The following is an 18,935-nucleotide window of genomic DNA, read 5'->3' as shown; positions in this document are numbered from 1 at the left end:
ATAATAAAGTTACAAGTTGATATTTATTTAAAGTAAGCAGAAGATGTTTCATATTCATGGAGAGCATTTATGTTGTATTTGTTGGTTTTTGTTGATGTTCAGTCATTTTTCAATACCGTCCAAGTATTTGCAACCCTATTTGGAATTTCCTTGGCAAAGATAACTGAAATGGTTTACCATTTCCTTTTCCAGCTTATTTTTTACAGATGAGGCAGATTAAAATGGTTAAGTGACTTGTCCTCAGCTAGTATCTTTGGCCAATTTGGACTCAGAAAAGATGAGTCTTCCAGGTCCTGGACTCTATCCACTGCGCCACCTAAGAGGCCTGTATTTATGTTTGTATTTGTATTTACTTGCTTCAGTTGCATCTCCAGCATTATAGTATTCCTCCTAGGGTCTGTCTTATGTTGTAGTTTCACTTATGCTAAAAAATTCTTTTAGCATCCCTGTTGAACCCTTATTTAATGCTTTTCTTTCAACTAGAAAACCAAATCTAATAAACTCTTTTACATTAAGGTATTAGTAAAGGGGAATTAGGCAAAGCTTAATCTGGAGAAATGAATCCCTAGTCTTAGTATTGAAAACATTGTATCAGGTAGGTTGAAGATATAAATGGGTTGATGAACCTTCCTTGTTTTCTTAATGTCACACCATTTTGGTGACTGATTACTCCATTCCTTAAAAAGGGACTGTCCCTTAAAAAAAAATAAAATGAACCCTAAATATACTTGTCTTTATCTTTCCATTTTCTTTTTTCTGCCTTAAGAAGCTTTCTCCCTATCCACAATACTTTCACACCCATAAATTCTAGTTCTCCCACTATATATATATTTGGCTCCATCTCCTACTCATCTGAACTATGATCATACTTAGCCAGTCAGACTTAATAAGTAGTGAAAAGTGGACATTGATAAACACTTCAGAGATACAAAGAATTGAATTGCCATTTTTAGAGAAGCAAAGAGGCAGATATTCTTAATCCAAATCAGATTGTAAAGAGATAATCTTAATGAATGTCTGTTCCCTTTAAAATAGAAATGGCATTTGATTAGAATGTCCCATCTTCCCAGCAGGAAATTTTTTATTTGTGTCTGTGTTAGTAAAACTAGTCCACCTAGTTTTCTTTGGAAAGGTAAACTTTTAGAGCCTCTTATTTTTGGTTTTGGTTTTTGAGCAGAGAATTTGTTTTTTGAGACTTTAGAAGTACAGCCCACCCACCAGCCCAATTCTGCTACTGATAGGCACAAAAGCTTTGATTTGTTCCATTTTTCTTGTCCCTCCTTAGACAATCTAGTGGCCTTCACCATATTGATGCCAAACCTATTTCCATTACCCAATGGTTTTTTTGTCCAATGCAGTTCAAAACTTGACTAGAGACAGTTCAATTCCTCAACACTGGTAATAGGGATTACATGCATTTCATCACTGATACCTTTCATTTGCTTAAAAAGCGGAGAAAAGAGAATTCCTAGCTTTCTATTGGTCAAGTTGCTTGATTGAATTGGGAATTTAAGCTAACATCATGAGGCAATAATATAATTATCTTTAAGAAAAAAAGAATCCATAGCCTCTTATCAGCCTCATGTAATATCATCATAAACAAAACTATTTGCACTTGTAATTTATTGGTATTTGCAACAACTTGGAAATGGTACTTGCATAAGTAGGAAGCTTATGCAAGTTAACTTTTACTAAGCTTTTCAAACTACTGATTACATTTTAAACCTAACGTCAGGAAGCTATTTAAAAAGGCAGATAAAAATCAAATTTATTAGTATCTGGTAAGATTTTAAGATCATTTCTAACCATATTGTCACAGTTAAAAGTTCAGAAATGGGTGGCTAGGTGGCATAGTGGATAAAGCACCAGCCCTGGAGTCAGGAGTGCCTAGGTTCAAATCCGGTCTCAGACACTTAATAATTACCTAGCTGTGTGGCCTTGGGCAAGCCACTTAACCCCGTTTGCCTTGCAAAAACCTAAATAAAAAAAAAAGTTCAGAAACAAACTCATTTAAATATGTTTTAGGAACTCTTTAACTTATATAAAAAAAAGAAACTTTTTTTAAATGAAAAGATTTGCAAATGTCAGCAGGTGTAAGTGAAACCATGAGTCAATGAAGTCCAGCTGCTTTATAAAGGCTGAGAATTTGTAAATTCTTATTTAAAGTAAAATAAAGACTCCAGGCAGTAGAGGGTCTATGACAGCTCTGATCTGTAGAAAAGATTCTAATTAGAAGACACAGCAGAACATGTTATATAGCCTGCTCCCTGGGTTTCTTGTAAAGGGGGGAAAAAGTGAACAAAGGCTTAAATTTATACTCACAAGCCCCATTATTTTCAAATTATGCAGCGCTTCATATTTTGGTAGATATATTGGTTTTGAATGAACATAACCAAAATTTTCCCCTCTGACTTCCTAACACTGTTCTGATAAATGATACTTTTCTCCCTTTAAAAAGTACTTGTCCTCTTTCTGCATTCTCCCTCTTCATCTCCATTTCCTGGCTCCCCCGATTTCTTCAAGAATAAGCTAAAGTTAGGTGGCATAAGTGATAGAGTACTGACCTGGAGTTAGGAGGACCTGAGGTCAAATCCGGCCTCAGACATTTAATAATTATCTAACTGACCTTGGACAGGTCACTTAACCCCATTACCTTGCAAAAAAACAAAACAAGAAAAAATTGTAAGCTAAAGTCTACCCCCTTTGACAAGAAGCCTTTACCATCTTTATTAACCTAAGTTCCTTCCCCTTGACATTATCTGCAGTCTGTCTATCTCACAAATTTCTTGTTTATACTCAGTTGTTTGCATGTTATTGCCCCAATTAGACTGTGAGCTTTTGAGGGAAGGGATTTTTTGCTTTCTTTCTTTGTATCCTCATCACAAGGTTTGATGTATACAGTAGGCATGTAATAGATGCATGTTGATTTGAAGACACAGCTCTGTGTGTGAAATTTGCTCGAGGCAAGAGAAAGGAAGTCAAATCTTATAAAGTCCATTATTTTATCCATTCTGCCTTATGCTCTCTTGAACTCTGAAAGATGTTACCATTGTATTTAACCAAATCAGCATCTGATATTATCCTGTTTGACAGCAGTTCATGTGTATAATTTTCCCCCTAATGTTTTCTGCAAATGGCAAAGTAGAAATATCAAATAAAAGACATTATCCACATTAGACTCCTTTTCTGTTTCATGTCACTTTAGTGCTGTTATTTTAAAGAAAAGAGACTATTACAGTGTCAGCATCTGGAATCGAAGCACAGCAGGGAGCCCAAGATGCTATCCATCAGTTCTTGACAAGGCTGCATCAGGAAAGCAAATGGATCGGGCTTTAGCTCTGGGGCTTTTACACACAAACCTGCTCTTCGTTCTGGGGAGAAATTACTGCCGCCTGATGCACATTGTTGTCTTTGTGAAGCGCACCCAGCGCTGACGCCCTCTGACAGGACTGCTGATTACAGCTCTCGCATACATTACTGACAGACAACCTGTGGCCTTTGTCAGGGAGTTCTCTGGGAAAGCTGCAATAACAAGCCATTCAGTTCAGTGGTTAAGGAAAACAAAGGGTCCAGTTCCCCCACCACCTCCACCACCACCTTTACCCTTGTCCTTTTGTAAGTGCCCCAACTACCTTCAGGGCTTAACTTAGGTGCCACCTGCTGCCGGGGGGTGTGGGGGGGGAACTTTCCTTATCTCCCAAGTTGTTGATCTCTCAGTGTCTCTGTCTCTCTCTCTGTCTCTCTCTCTCTCTCTCTCTCTCTCTCTCCCTCTCTCCCCTCCCCACCTCTCTCCCTCTCCCCCCTTTGCTCTCTTTTCCCTCTTCCTCCTCTCCTTTTTCTCTTCTCTTCTCTCTTCCTCTCTCCCTCTCTTCTCCTTTTCTCTTTCCATCTCCCTCTTTACCTCTCTTTCTATCCTTTTCCCCTCTCCCCTTCCCTTCCTTCCTTTCTCCTTTGTATTCTCACCTTAAATTATATTACCTGTTTTGTATTATATTCCCCTCCTCCCTCCCAAGAAGGCAAACACTACTAGGACAGGAAGTGTTTTTCTTTGTGTACACATTGACTTCCACATTTGCCTCCCTCTGACACAGATAGTCTGGAAAACTCCCACTTTGGAAAATCCTTCCATTAGTACAGATTGTCCACTCCCCTATAATTTGTAGTCTTTGTACATAGTAGCCTCTTAATAAATGATTTTTCATGAATTTCATTCATTCTTTGGAGAATCATCTGGGATCCTGAGGCAATAAATGGCTTGCCAAGGTTCATAGCTAGTATCTGTCAAAAAGGTCAGATTCCAACCTAACTCTTCTGATCTATAAGACCTTCCTTCTCTCCCCTAAACCATACTGCCTCTTTTTCTAGACAGCATAAGCACTGGACAAATGCTTATTGAATTGAATGTAGGTCAAGAGGATGTCAGCTTTTAAACATTCTTTTTCAATACCCTATAACTGAAGGGTTAAAACATTTTCTCTTTCAACTAAGTGGGGTGGGGGAACTCATCATTCTCTAATGAGATAGAGAATGAACTTTTCTAGATCTTAATCTAATCTTTAAGCTCCAGATGTGAATCACATGGCTTTCAGGGTAAGGGTAAGCATACTAGTTTCCTATTCTGTTTAACTAGAGATTATATTACAAGGAAGATGAGATTGAAAACCTGGACTCTAATCCACACAGAGAAGACTGCTCTTTAAATAGCAAAGGGGAACACTGACAGTCAACTTTCTATCTGCATGAGCTTTTCCTGTTCCAGTGGAATCTTGGCAGGCCTTTCTGATGTGGTCGTGGTTGGCATCGGTCCTTGGGATCTGAAGAAACTGTTGTTTTCCCATTGCTTTATAATTTGGCCCTTGTCATTTTCCTTCAAAGATAGAAAGGGTTCTGAGGGAGGTAAGGCTGATAGAGCCAGAGTTGAAAAAGGTTTGTTTCTTTTTCCTTTGGATGCTTCTTGATAAATATGATGCTTAAAGCTGTGTTGTTGAGAGGTGGCACCCTCCAGTTTAAAGACTGCAATGGTCTTATTCTGAAAATAAGGACTTCAACTTTAGTGACTGTAAGTAGATAGATAGATAGATAGATAGATTAATATGCTCAAATATGCTCTTGAGAATACAGAAAAGCAAGGGCAACTAGGTGATCCAGTGGATAGAGTAACAGCCCTGGAGCTAGGAGGACCTGAATCCAAATCTAGACTCAGACACTCAATACTTACTACTTGGGCAAATCACTTAACCCCTTCCACCTCTACCACCCCCACCAACACCCAAAAAGAAGAGAATATGGAAAAGCAAGACAATTTGTAAATCTGGGACATGAGTAATTTCATATTATTATTATCATTAAATTATTTTATTGATGTCTTTTGTTTTAAAATCTGTCATCTGTGGAAATAAACTCTCTACCCCCCTCCATTTTGAACAAAGGAAAAAAGTTAAGCAAACACACTTTATATAGTAACTAAGTCTGGCAATGTTTGAATCAACTGCCAGTATTTTTAATCAATCAACCAACACTATTATATTTCAGGCACTGGAGATAGGAGTACAAAGAATGAAACTATAAAACTTTCTGCTCCAGTCTCACCTGTCTGGTGAGAATGGGGAGAAGTTTCATTATCTGTCATCTGATCCATTCCTGTTTTCTCTTTGGTTACATCTTTGGCTCATAACTTTAGGGCTGGGGACACCCCAAAAGTTATTTAGACCAACTCCCTAAGTTTAAGAGGAGGAAAATCTGAAGTCCAGACGTATTAAATAATTTTCCTGAGTTCACACAGGAAGTAGGAGAGCCAAGATTTAAATACCAAGCCCATCTTAAAATAGGAGCATGACAACTGGTCCACAGACCTGTGGTTCTTGTTTTATCATCTGTTGGGATTGGGAGCAAGAGTATGAATGGTTCTTTGAGTTCTTTGGATTTCTCTTATTTTACTGTGTCAGTTCATACATATCTTCCCATGTTTCTCTGAAGTCCAATATCATTTCTTATTGCATACTAATTTTCCCTAATCCTAATAATACTACTTTGAGCTACCTCTCAGTTTTTAACAGGCACCCAGTTTCTAGTTCTTTGCTAGCAACTTCAAGTATATACCTCATATAAGAATCATTGCAAGATACAATGATCTCACTAAATTGCTTTCTGCTAACCCAAGAGAAAATTGTGTTCTAGATTGGAAGGGGGAAAAGATAAAAGATTATTGTACAATACTTATGTTCAGGGAAGAGTTTTCTGTGGTCTAGTAAGGAAAGAATGCTTTAGAAATTACAGGAAATGTATTTTGGGGGACTCTCTTGTTTTATTTAATTTTTTATTTTATTTTAATTTTTTTGGCACTCTACTAAGATGCCTTCAGGCCCAACCTTTGGATTTCAACTTGCCATGCAAATAGTGGCAATAATGAATGAAAATTTTCTCATTTCAGGTTATCATTGCAGATGATTATTCAGATCCCTTTGATGCCAAGAGTGAGTTGAAGAATAAAGCAGGAAAGGGGGAAAGCACTGGCTACATGGAGCCCTATGAAGCTCAGAGGATCATGACAGGTAAGAATGGCCAGTGACATACAAATAAAAGAATCAGCCAACAAACTTCCAGGTAAAAGAGATAGATAAGTTGGTGGATATGGATGTGTACATGTGCAAGATTTGGAACAGGGCGTCACTTTTCAAATGAGATCATTTGATTTGGTATATTCCCAGGAAAGGCAGGGAAGGCCCATCTTAAATTGTGAGTGCTCTGGAGGAAAAAGGAAAATCCGGAGTTTATAGAGAGAACTTGGTTCAGAGAAAAGAGAAGAAAGGAAGGGCTTTAGACAGTAACTCAAGATTTTTTCAGTGACTGTCTTTCAGTAATTGGGGGGGGGACAAAAATATTTAAATGTTAGTAGAACACATTAAGTAATTTGGTAGCGATTTAGGAAGCTACAATATGTTTCTGAAGAACCAAAAAAAAAAAATGTTCCTTGATTTCCCTTGCTGTTTTTGGTGTTTGCTCATGTCTCTCTGTTTGTATTTTTTTCTAAGTTTGTATGACTTTGGAGGATTCCTATTTCTTGGAATTTCAGGAATACTTTTTAATCTGTCAAGTTGTTTTATCCAAAGTATTGATAATGTAGTAAGTTTATGTTTATAGAAGCTAATTTTAAAATGACTTCTTCATTGACCAGTTGTGGTGTTACCCAACAAAGAGTTGAAATTTTTTTATGAAACACTATGGAAGGGAGAGGCTGACTCACAGAAGTCAGATTTTTATTCAAACATCCTGTGAAAATACTGATCTCCGGGCAGCTAGGTGGCACAATGGATAGAGCACCAGCCCTGGAGTCAGGAGTACCTGAGTTCAAATCTGGCCTCAGACACTTAGTAATTACCTATCTGTGTGGCCTTGGGCAAGCCACTTAACCCCATTGCCTTACAAAAAAACTTAAAAAAGAAAAGAAAATACTGATTTCCATCTTCCTGAAAGTTTGCTTTTGTTTCTCATTAGATAATTGAAAGCTAATGGTGCTTGTTAATGAATATAAAAAATTGTTTTAGATACCTTTTTTTTAAAATCTTTGTTGGTTTGGGAACTCCTAATGTAAATCTCTGTGGGCGTAAATTGGAAATTAACTTAAAAATTTAGAGAGTTGCTTTGGTGATTGAGAATGTAACTTGCTCAGGGTCATACAACTAATATGTGTAAGAGGCAGGATTTGAATCCAGATCTTGAATCCCTGTGGGAATGTGGAATGGTGGATTGAGTGCTAAACTAAGATGACCCAAATTCAAATTCTAGTTTTATATACTCAACCTTGGTATTTTACCCTGAGCAAATCACTTATCTGGCCAAGTCTAAATTTTCTCATCTGTAATGTAAGAGGGATGGACTTGACCTTTCAGGTCCCTTCTAGCTCAAATCTAATCTCCTGTGATTTTCCTAATACTAGGGCTGACTGCCTATATATGACACTATCACTGCCTCTACCTTCCTTTGGTTGTAGATACCTTTATTTTATACTAGATTGAGAGTCTCAAGCTCCCACAAAAGTCCAGAGCTGAAGGTTTATTCCAGTGAGGAGGCTGATCCTGAGCACAGGAAGGCTCTGCCAGTGCAGTGCAAGCTCTGACAGGTCCTCCCAGACTGAAAAGACTTTGAATATGTGCCCAATGATGAAGTGTATGTCTGAGAACCAGCCTAGCTGGCTAAGTAAAGGGAAGCTCCATCACCAGAGGGTTGGCCAACAGGTAAGGAGTTGTTTTTGGCCATAGCAGTAACTCCTGAAACAATCGACTACGTCACTGAAGATTTGTAATTTGTGTCCGTGGAGAGATTATCCATACCAAATCCTGGAAGTGTTAAGTAGAGGAGATAAAAAAATTATATACAATACTAGTCCATCTTCTCAGGACACATCCTCCCTTCTGTAATGTAGAGAAACCCTGGTTCACTGGTCTTTTCTTTTGGAGAAAGCACTTTAAGGAGCCACATTTGGGGCAGGGGGTGATGCTTTGCAGAGTATAAGGTCTGGAGTCAGAAAAACTCATCCACCTGAGTTCACATTTGGCCTCAGACACTCAGTCGGCACTTTAACCTTGTTTGCTATTTGGTTTTCTCATCTGTAAAATCATCTGGAGAAGGAAATGGCAAGTTGCAATATCTCTGCCAATAAAACCTTCAATGGGTATATAAAGAGTTGGACACAACTGAAAAGACCAAACAACAACAATGCAGGTTTCACTTCAGGACAGCTGTTATTTCCTGAGATTTAAAGGATTTAGACCAGATTTAGAGAACCAGCCCTCATTGTAGCTCCAGTTAACTTGGCATGGTTTGGTTGGTGAAATTGGTTAAAAACTTGTGACTGTCAAAGTTAGTCCTGGTTGGGAAACTTGGGATGGTCTGGAGACCCTATAGTGGTAAGCTGGTCTTGCTGAATGCCCAGATCTGTCCTTTTCCTTCCCTGGTGGCATGATATCATAGGAACAGGACTAATGGTGATGAGATAAACAATGTATTGGGGCCCCATTCTTGGGATTGGGAGTAAGAGGCAGGGAGAAGGTTATATGAAGATGTGGGGAGGAACAAATCATATTTTGATAATTTTGGACCCTCTTCTCTCTTGACCTCTCTGAAATTATCTTGATACTATAGATCATCTCATCTTCATCATCATCATCATCATCCCTCTCCTCTTGGGGGTTTTTCATGACATTATTCTCTCCTGATTCTCCTACCTGTCTGACCTCTTCTTAGTCAGTCTCCTTTGATGATTCCCTTTGGAGTTCCCTCAAGGCTCTGTTCCAGGACCTCTTTTTTCTTCTTTTTCTCTCCTGTCCCTACCTCTCTTCCCCACTTCCTCTTTCTTACCATTTTTTTCCCTCTCCTCTCTTACCTACCTCTCCTTTCTCTCACCTCTCACCTTTCTCTCTTTCTCTCTCTCTCTCTCTCTCTCTCTCTCTCACACACACACACACACACACACACACACACACATACACACATGCATTCGCATTTTCTCTCTCAGACATTCAAATTTTTAACTCTCCTATCCTGCATCTGTAACTGAGGGGAGCTGTGATTTCTGTTCTAGCTACAATACAATGGCTATTTTTAGCTTGTCCCTGGCTGTCTGCATCAGATCTGGTTGACAGAAGAATCAAGATGGAGCCAGAGTATGAGGGGGAGATTCTTAGTAGTGAGACTTTTGGCAAAGTGCAATCAGTTGGCTTATCTGCTTTCTAAATTATGTCAGTCAGGTTTAGTTCATTGAGGTTTTTTTTTTAATATTGCAGGTATTTCAAGTAGGCTGATGGTGGTTGCTATCATAGTATTATTTGTTATTGGCCTGTGAGCAGGAGCTGGATATATCTTGAGTTTCTGTGTGTGTGTGTGTGTGTGTGTGTGTGTGTGTGTGTGTGCTCAAGGGTATACCTTCCTGCCTTGAGATCTGTTTAGAACAGTGCCACTAAAAATAAATCAGAGAAAAGACAAGGAAAACCATGACTTTTGTGATTCAGAACTACCTTTTATTATTTCTTTTTTTTTGCTTGTGTGCAATTCAAGTTAATGCAGTTTTTAAAAAATAATGCTTTATTCAGAAATATGATGGTAACTATCAGAACAGAATAAAACAATTTTGCTAGATCTTTATGTTCCTCTCGGTTACTTACAATTCTTATCTTAGATTAATAAGCAAGGACAGCAGTAGAAGTCATTAAAAGAAATTGCTCCTATCATTTAGTTAAATAGACCTCTCTCTCTGATCTATATATAGACTGTTTTTTCTTTCTTTTTTTTTTAATGTTTCTAGTTTTATTCATAGGGTCTGTGTTAAAGATGATGATGATGATGATTAAAAATTATTCTGATGAATAATTTGATGCAGAAAGAACAGAAAGCTTCCAGTCTTTATTATAAGACTTGGGAGCAAAAACCTTACACATTTATTCTCAGGCCTCCTTCCAAAAAGAAGACCTAAAGAAAACAAACAAACAAAATAGAATAAGATATGAACTTTTTGTATGAATAGTAACCTGTGAAATGAAGATCTGGGAGTGTGATACTTTTGTGCTGATCCAGCAATTCCAGATGTTACATTTTCCTTATGCACTTTTAAAAGCCCAGACGCAAATATTTATTAATTAAACATATACTGGCCACCTCGTGTTATGGTATCAATGCCACAGGATAATTGGATGTAAAAGTCACAGAAGAACTTAATGAACCAGCCAAGGAGATAAGATAGGAACACAAGGATAAAATGGAGAATAATAAAAAACAACATAGGAGCAAATAAAGTGGCATTGTGGTTAGAGATATATATGATCTGAATTGGTGAATAGGAGTGGAAATCACATTCCAAGTTAAGTATTAGCAAAGTGAAATGAGTAGGAAGGATTATTGAACATAATGATAGTACTGTAAGGGCAATCACAGAATTTCCAAGTTGTAAAGGACTGCAAAGGTCACCTAATGTAATGCATATCTGAACAGGAATTCTTTTGGCAATTGTATACTCTACAACAGTTTCTTAAAACATGTACCCCTGAAGGTCCTCAAGACTTTTTCAGAGAGTCCACAAAGTCAAACTCTCTTTGCAATAATACTCAGATATCATTTGCCTGAAATATTCCCTTTTCCAACTACATGTCTGTATGAGGCTGGATTTCAACCAAGACAATATATCCGAACAGATTGAATTCAGAAACAGATGTGAGAATACAGATGTCTTCTATTAAACCAGACACAAAGAAGATTTTCAAAACTAATGTCACTCTTGTGATTTTATTTTAATTTTGAAAAATATAGCTATTTTTATTGGAATGTTTTTATATTAACATAAAACTTTCACTATTGTTATTTTAAAACAAATTAATAATTGTTTAAAAAATTTAACAGTTGTCATTTCTAAGGTGATAATAGAAATAATATGATCCACATTAACAAAAACTCTTTGCAGTCCTCTAATTTTTAAGAGTATGAAGAGGATCTTAAGACCAGAAGGTTTGGAGTCAGCTAGGTGGCACAGTGGAAAGAGCACTAGTTCTGGAGTCAGGAGGCCCTGAGTTCAAATATGACCTCAGGTACTTAATAGTTACCTAGCTGTGTGACCTTGGGCAAGTAGCTTAACCCCATTGCCTTGCAAAAAAAAAAAAAAAAAAAAAAAAAAAACTAAAAAAAGATCAGAATGCTGGGTGGTTGAAAAACACCAATCTATAACATACTAGACAAATGGTCCTCCAGTCTTTGGTTGAAGACCTTGAGATAGGGAAAACCAGTCACCTGATGAGGTATTGCATTGGATCAAGGATTTTTCATGAGATCTGTACAGAAGGGGTTCTTGGGTAGATTTGAGGGAAATCTTTGAATTTGAATGGGGGGGGGACATGATATCTTGGCTTTCATTGTTTTCTAACTGAAATCTTAGTGTTTCCTTCAGGTGATCAAAGGAAATAATGGTTGTAAATAGTTGTAGGACAGTCTCTGTCTCTCTCTCTCTCTCTCTCTCTCTCTCTCTCTCTCTCTCTCTCTCTCTCACACACACACACACACACACACACACACACACAGACACAATCCTTTTGTTTCCCTTTGACTATTTCAAAACACTTTATGACAAAGAAGTTCACAAACCATACCAGATTGGGTTTCATAACACAGAAAAGGGGTTAACAGTCTTTTTTTTTTTTTCAGGTTTGACTTACCCAGGATCACATAGGTAGTAAGTGTCTGAGGTAGGGCTTGAACTCAGGCTCCCTTGGCTCCAGGACCAGTGCTCTATCCACTGTGCCACCAATATTCACTGTATAAGAAATTAAAAATCACTAATGTTAGAAAAATAGTTTTGTTCATTAACTTCCTTGAAATGATCTTGGGATCTCTAAATCCCAGAAGTTTGAGAACCACTGATCTATAGAAAATATTTAGAAAAACTAGAATCAGAGTTCCTAGTTTCAAACAGACTTCTCTTAAGTCATCTTGGATATAATTTGTCACTAAGTTTTTTTGCTATGCTAATGGAAAAAAAAGCAGATTATTGAGGCAAAATCTCATGCAGAAAAGAACAGAAGAATAAAATGGTGAATAGCACAAAGACTTAAATGAGCACAGTTTCTCATTCCTCCTGAACTCATTTCCACTATGACATTTTAGTTCATGTGTCCAGTCTTAACAGACAACTTCAAATTTTTCCCATATAATGATCCATCTAAGAATTATCTAAGTTAAAAATTTTCATTTAAATGCATCATTGGATGGGGTAACTTTGATGATATTGATTTCATGGTGACCTATGCAGAGCTTCTCTCCTCTCCCAAAAATAAATAAGTAAACAAACAAACAAACAAATAAATAAATAAATAAAACCAGAAAGAAATCAGAAAAACATGTTGGTTGATTAACTTCTCACTCCACTTTTCAAATTCCTTTTAAAGTCGGTGACTATGTTCATTCCTAGGACAAAAGATGTTTATCCAAACAGTTTATTTTTTTATAGCTGTTAGGGATTTTGGATCCAAAATCAGACCCTTTTTGCTTAGAGTTGTCTTGTTACTTTTTTTTCCAGTTAAAATTCTCTGTACTTGACATTATAAATGGTTGCATAAAATAGTTACTTGATGTCAATAGACATCAGATTGTGTTTGAAAAAATCAGAATGAATTTATAAGAATCAGCGATCTGATATGAAATAAGTGTCTGTAGTAATGTGGAGAAATGTAGAGAGAAAAGTGACGATTAAAAGAGATGACGTACGTTAAAGTCTGTGGGTAGGGCAAAAGGAGAGAAACAGTGTCAACTATAATATTTTTTTTCTGAAGTTTCCATGAGGCTGTGTTTGTAACAATGACAGACCTCTGCTGGTTGTGTTTCTGATAAAATACAGATAGCATTACATAGTAAACTCAGTAAACAATCCTTTTATTTTTTGTCTTTGAATTTGCCAAATGTAACCAAAAGTTGTTTACCTCCTGTTAGAACCTAGTAGATTCAACTATGTAATTAGAGTTCTTCTAGAGGCAGCCTTCACCTGAAATCAACCAACAATATCTTGACAAAAGAGCAGTGAACCAATGTGGATTTGCTCATGGAAACAGAAGGGTTTATGGTGGCAACTCAAGACCCGATTTTTGGCACTAGAAATTATAGATAGATGAATTATCCTTAAGAATTATAGATGAATTATCCTTTTTTTTTTTTTTGTAATGGGGTTAAGTGGCTTGCCCAAGGCCACACAGCTAGATAATTATTAAGTGTCTGAGGCCGGACTTGAACTCAGGTACTCCTGACTCCAAGGCCAGTGCTCTATCCACTGCGCCACCTAGCCTCCCCCCTAGATGAATTATCCTTAAGAAATCTATTGATTTGTTGATCAGTATAGATTACACAAGGTAAATACCGTGCAACACATCTTTGGAGGCTCCAGAATTTAACTCTTACTTCAAGCATGGGTGACTAGGTGATTCAATAAGAGTGCCAGGCTTAGAGTCAAGACAACTCAACTTCCTGAGTTCAAATTGGGCCTCAGAAACTTACTAGATGTGTGACCTTGGATATGTCACTTCATCCTGTTTCCTCATCTGTAAAATGAACTGGAGAAGGAAATGGCAAACCCCTGCACTATCTTTGCCTAGCAAATTCCAAATGGAGTCACAAAGAGTCCGACATGACAGAAAGACTGAACAACAACAAAACTGAATACACAGTAAGATATGACTTTGTGTCTAGAAATATATATCAGAATACAGCTATCCAATCACAAAGACAATACCTCAGCAATATAGACCATAATATATCCTAGAGGATTCAACAAATAAATATCACAAATATCACAATATCACAAATTAAACTTCTGCACACATTCTCTTCGTTATAATACTTATGCATAAATATTTAAGAACAATGTTTTAGATTCAACCTACATTGAAGGAAAAATTTTCAAAGTACAGAAAAGAAATTCAAATGTTGTAAGAACGTGATGAAATATGCCATCCGTGTTTTCTTAAAGATGTTTTTCAGTGAGTCTTCAGAAGATGCATCCACATCTCAATACTTTTATTCATATATATAAAAAGTTTTTATACATTTATTCTATAGTTTGCAGAGTATAACAACTTGTTGCAAAATAGTTTCTCTGAACATCATCAAAAAAAATGAGAAGAGATGAAATGCTTTAATGCCAACTATGTGATACAGGCACTGTGGAACTAGAGTGACAGGCCTAGAATCAGAAATACTTATCTTCCTGAATTCAAATCCTACCCCAGACAGACACTAGCTGTATTGACCCTAGGCAAGTAACTTCATTCTGTTTACCTCAGTTTCCTCATCTGTAAAATGAGCTGGAAAAAATACGATAAACTCCAATGTCTTTGCCAAGAAGACCCCAAAAAGGGTAACAAAGAGATGAGAACGTAATAAAATATCCGACTGAACACCAATATGTGTCAGATCCAATGCTTAGTTCTGGGGATACAGAGACAATGAGACAGTCTACCCTTAAAAAAAAAACTTAGGGGTGGCTAAGGTGGCGCAGTGGATAGAGCACCGGCCCTGGAGTCAGGAGTACCTGAGTTCAAATCCGGTCTCAGACACTTAATAATTACCTAGCTGTGTGGCCTTGGGCAAGCCACTTAACCCCAATGCCTTGCAAAAACTAAAAAAAGAAACTTAGATTCTATAGAGGCTGCTAACATATGTGCATTAGATGTATTTGCCAAATATACATAATTAGTTCAAGGTAATTTGTTGATGGGAGGCACTATTAACTAGGGGGATCAGGAAAAGCTTCATGTATAAAGTGACTTTCAAGCCGAGCTTCAAAGATAATTAGAGATTCTCAGAGTTGGAGCTGAGAAAATATTTCTTAGGCATGATATGATAGATGATGCAAAAGTCTAAAGAAGATGGATTGTCATTTCTAAGGAATAGCAAGAAACTCAGTACATGAAAAGGAGTAAGACATGATAACATCAGAAAGGCAGATTGGAATCAGGACATGAAGGGATTTAAATGACAGAGGAGTTTGTATTTTCTTTTATTTTTTTTTATTAGTTTTTTTTTTTTTTTTTTTGCAAGGCAAATGGGGTTAAGTGGCTTGCCCAAGGCCACACAGCTAGGTAATTAAGTGTCTGAGGTCGGATTTGAACTCAGGTACTCCTGACTCCAGGGCCGGTGCTCTATCCACTGAGCCACCTAGCCACCCCAGGAGTTTGTATTTTAGAGGAGTTTATATTTTATCCTGGAAATATTCAGTAGTCATTGAAGTTTACTGAACAATCAGTTAACTATACTATGATAACTCATTATATATTATATATAACAATCCTTCATAGTATCTGTAGCTCTTAATGTTTTGCAAAAGCACCTTATAAAATAGGCAAATCAAGTATTATTGTCCCCATTTTACAAATTAAGAAACTAAGTCCAGAGGGTTTGTGGTTTGCTGTCCAAGGTCATAATAATATTCATGAATAGAAAAGAAACTAAAACTTAAGTCTCTTCGCTCATAATTCAGTGAATCTTCCATGCATCATGTTGTCCAACAGGATTAGGATAAGGAGCTGTTTTATAGTTCTTTTGGTACCCCCAGCATTGAGTGCAGTGTGTGACTATAGGTGCTTACTTAATGGTTTATTGATGGGTTGACTTATGATTTCATTAGTTTAGTGTGATTAGAGCACAATTTCTGCAATTGTTAGTCTTCTGGACTCACTGGAGGTTAAGTCTTCAGCCAGAGTAGGGTAGGGCTGCCCCAAACTTAGAGCACAATGGTCATAATGCCAGCCCATAGTGCTTTATAAATTGCTCATTGACTGAGTGATTTAATATGTGTAACAAAGAGTAAAACTCTGGGGAACAATCATACAGTTAATGTCATTTTGACAGTGTCACCCGTTTTATTGTGGAAAAACTTTCGTTGTGGTATTCATTTCTTTTAAATATGCACTTTGCTTTAATAGAAATAAATAAAAGAAACTGAATGAAGAATGAAGAAAAAAGAATGGAACCAAATCAGATCCCTTTCAATGAAATTTCAGGAAAGAACCCCAAATCTTTCATATGGGAACTGAATGTTGAATACATAGCTCACCATCTGCAGATAGTGGGGCTCCAGAAATCTCTTTTATAAACAGTATTACCTATGCACATAGTAGGCAGTCAGTAAATATGTTGAATAAACAAATGAACAAATGAATGTTACCAAATGTTTTAAAGACATTTTCACTGAAATGAGTTGTTAATTTGTACACAAGACCCAAATTATAACCCTCAGTCCTATTAATATCTCCTTATTAGAGATTTGCTTTTAAAACTCTTGGTTAGTCTATTAAATAGGAAAAAGTAATCTTAAAATACAGAGTGTGCCCAATGTGGTCAAATTAGTGCTGTGATTAATAAACTAGCTATTACCATTTTAATTCATAAGCTTGATGCTACATGTTGTAGTGAGTTTTTATTTGCCCTGATTAGGATAGGAGTTCATTCATAAAAACGTAAGCCCTCATTTGCCAAGGGCTTGATTGCTCAAAACTCAGGCAGGGCTCTGCTTTGCTTCTTTTAAAATTACATTGGACAGTATGCAAATGAGTCTACCTGAATACTTTTGCATTTACACCTGGTGAGTTGAGCCACAAGGTTTAATTATCTGGTCTAGGTGTAGACTCCCAAATACTTAGGCCACCATTATGTCAAAAGTGTTTCAAAGCACAGGATAAAACAAATGTTATTTTGCCTTACTGGTCTTTCCAGGTTGTGAAAAAGGGGGGTAGGTCATGATCAGCTTCTCAGCACTGCACAGGTAATGAATGCATTCCTGGTTGGTAGTTCTGATTATAGGTTACACTAATGTCATCTGCCCAGACTTGTTCCTTCTTTTTAAGTTTCTCATTGGCTACATCATGGATTTTGCAGTAAATCTCCAAAATTTGTCATCAGACCTATAGCTTTTCTCTCATTTTTAATTGTCCTTTCACTTAGACATAATATATTTTAAGGAAATCCTAAAGGGGGGGGGGAATAACAACAAAAAAACAGTTGTCAGTTAAGATCAGAACTTTGTATGATTTATTTTTCTAAGTTGCAGAAACATAGTTTGTTTTACAAACTCCTTCTGTTTCTGTCTCAGGCCTCTAAGGGAATTTTGGCAAAGTGCCCTAGAAAGAATCCTGGTTTTGGAGTAAGGAGATTGCTTAAACTGTTTCAAACCACATGAAGCACTTCATTTCTCTCAGGCTGAGTTTCCTCATCTGTAAAATAAGGACAATAATACTTGAATTGCCTCTATCACAAGACTGTTGTAAGAAAAGTATTTGCTAAACTGCATATGAACTATCTCTTGACTCGAGAGAAGTCTGAGTTTTTACAAGAAAATTTTTGCTTGACTTTTTTCCCTCCAGTAATCAAACCTGTATTTTCATGAGGCAGTCCTGAGTGGCAACATGGTATAATAGAACACAGACTTGGGAGCAGGAGACCTGAGTTTTCCTCTTGTCTTAACCTGTTTCTCCTCATTTTCAAACTAGAATCCTGAGGAATTGGCCTATTCTCTCTGGGCCTCAGTTTCTTCATCTTTAAAATGAGGGGATTCTAGAATCCTGCAAATGTATAGAGCTATTTAAATAAAGTTGTTAATACCTTTAATACCTTACTTTGGCAAATATTAGAAGGAAATAGATAAATGATTTGTGCAAGAAACAGATTTCCCATGTATAGGAAGGACATCCAGTTTAATAGTTGGCAACTCAATTTTGCTCCAGGAAAATGACACTCTTAATTACTCAATTGTTTTATTTGGTTTTGGTTTTTGTTTTTTTAGTCCCAAGAAACCTATTCTGGGCAAGCAGTAGATAGAGTATGGGTCTTGGAGTCAGAAAAACTCATCTTTCTGAGTTCAAATATGGCCTCAGACAATTTTTGCTCTAGTTTCCTTATCTATAAAATGAGCCGAAGAAGGAAATGGCACACCACACCAGCATCTTTGCCAAGAAAACCCCAAATGGTTATGAAGAGTCAGACACAACTGAAAAAATGACTGAACAACAACAAAACCTTTTCTCAACTCCCAAACTCCTGGTGTTCTCCCCCTTTTCAAATTATCCTGTGCTCCGTTCTCTTTTTATATGTGTTCCCATGCCCCAGTGGAATGCAAGTTTCTTGAGGGCAGAGACTGTATTTGTTTAGTCTCAGCAGTTAGTAGCAAGCATACTTTGCTCATTGATTTGCATTCCTGGTTTTGAATTTCTTCCTACACCTATAATAAATTCATATAAACTGAAGAAGTACAGGTAGATGCAGAAGCAACTGATAATGTTGAGTATAGGAAACAGTTTCCAAAGTAAAAGCCAACGCATGGACCATCCTATCCTTAATTCATTGGTCCTCATCAATCTCAAACTATTACACACTCCCTTTATTTACATCCAAAAGATTTATTTCCACAGGGGAGG

At 37.0% G+C, this 18,935-nt stretch overlaps 1 protein-coding gene across 1 annotated transcript in view; it reads left to right on the top strand.

The window, feature by feature from the left end:
- The window catches only part of SHB (SH2 domain containing adaptor protein B), a 353,413-nt gene that overhangs the window by 107,641 nt on the left and 226,837 nt on the right, over positions 1-18,935 (top strand). Inside the window, exon 2 of the mRNA XM_074205859.1 lies at positions 6,431-6,551. Within this exon, the coding sequence (XP_074061960.1) occupies positions 6,431-6,551 (121 nt within the window). The remainder of the gene's footprint in view (positions 1-6,430; positions 6,552-18,935) is intronic.

This window comes from Macrotis lagotis, chromosome X, assembly GCF_037893015.1.
Source record: "Macrotis lagotis isolate mMagLag1 chromosome X, bilby.v1.9.chrom.fasta, whole genome shotgun sequence".
NCBI lineage: Eukaryota > Metazoa > Chordata > Mammalia > Peramelemorphia > Peramelidae > Macrotis > Macrotis lagotis.
The sequence above is the reverse complement of the archived record's forward strand: the minus strand, read 5'-3'. Positions and strand labels throughout refer to the sequence as shown.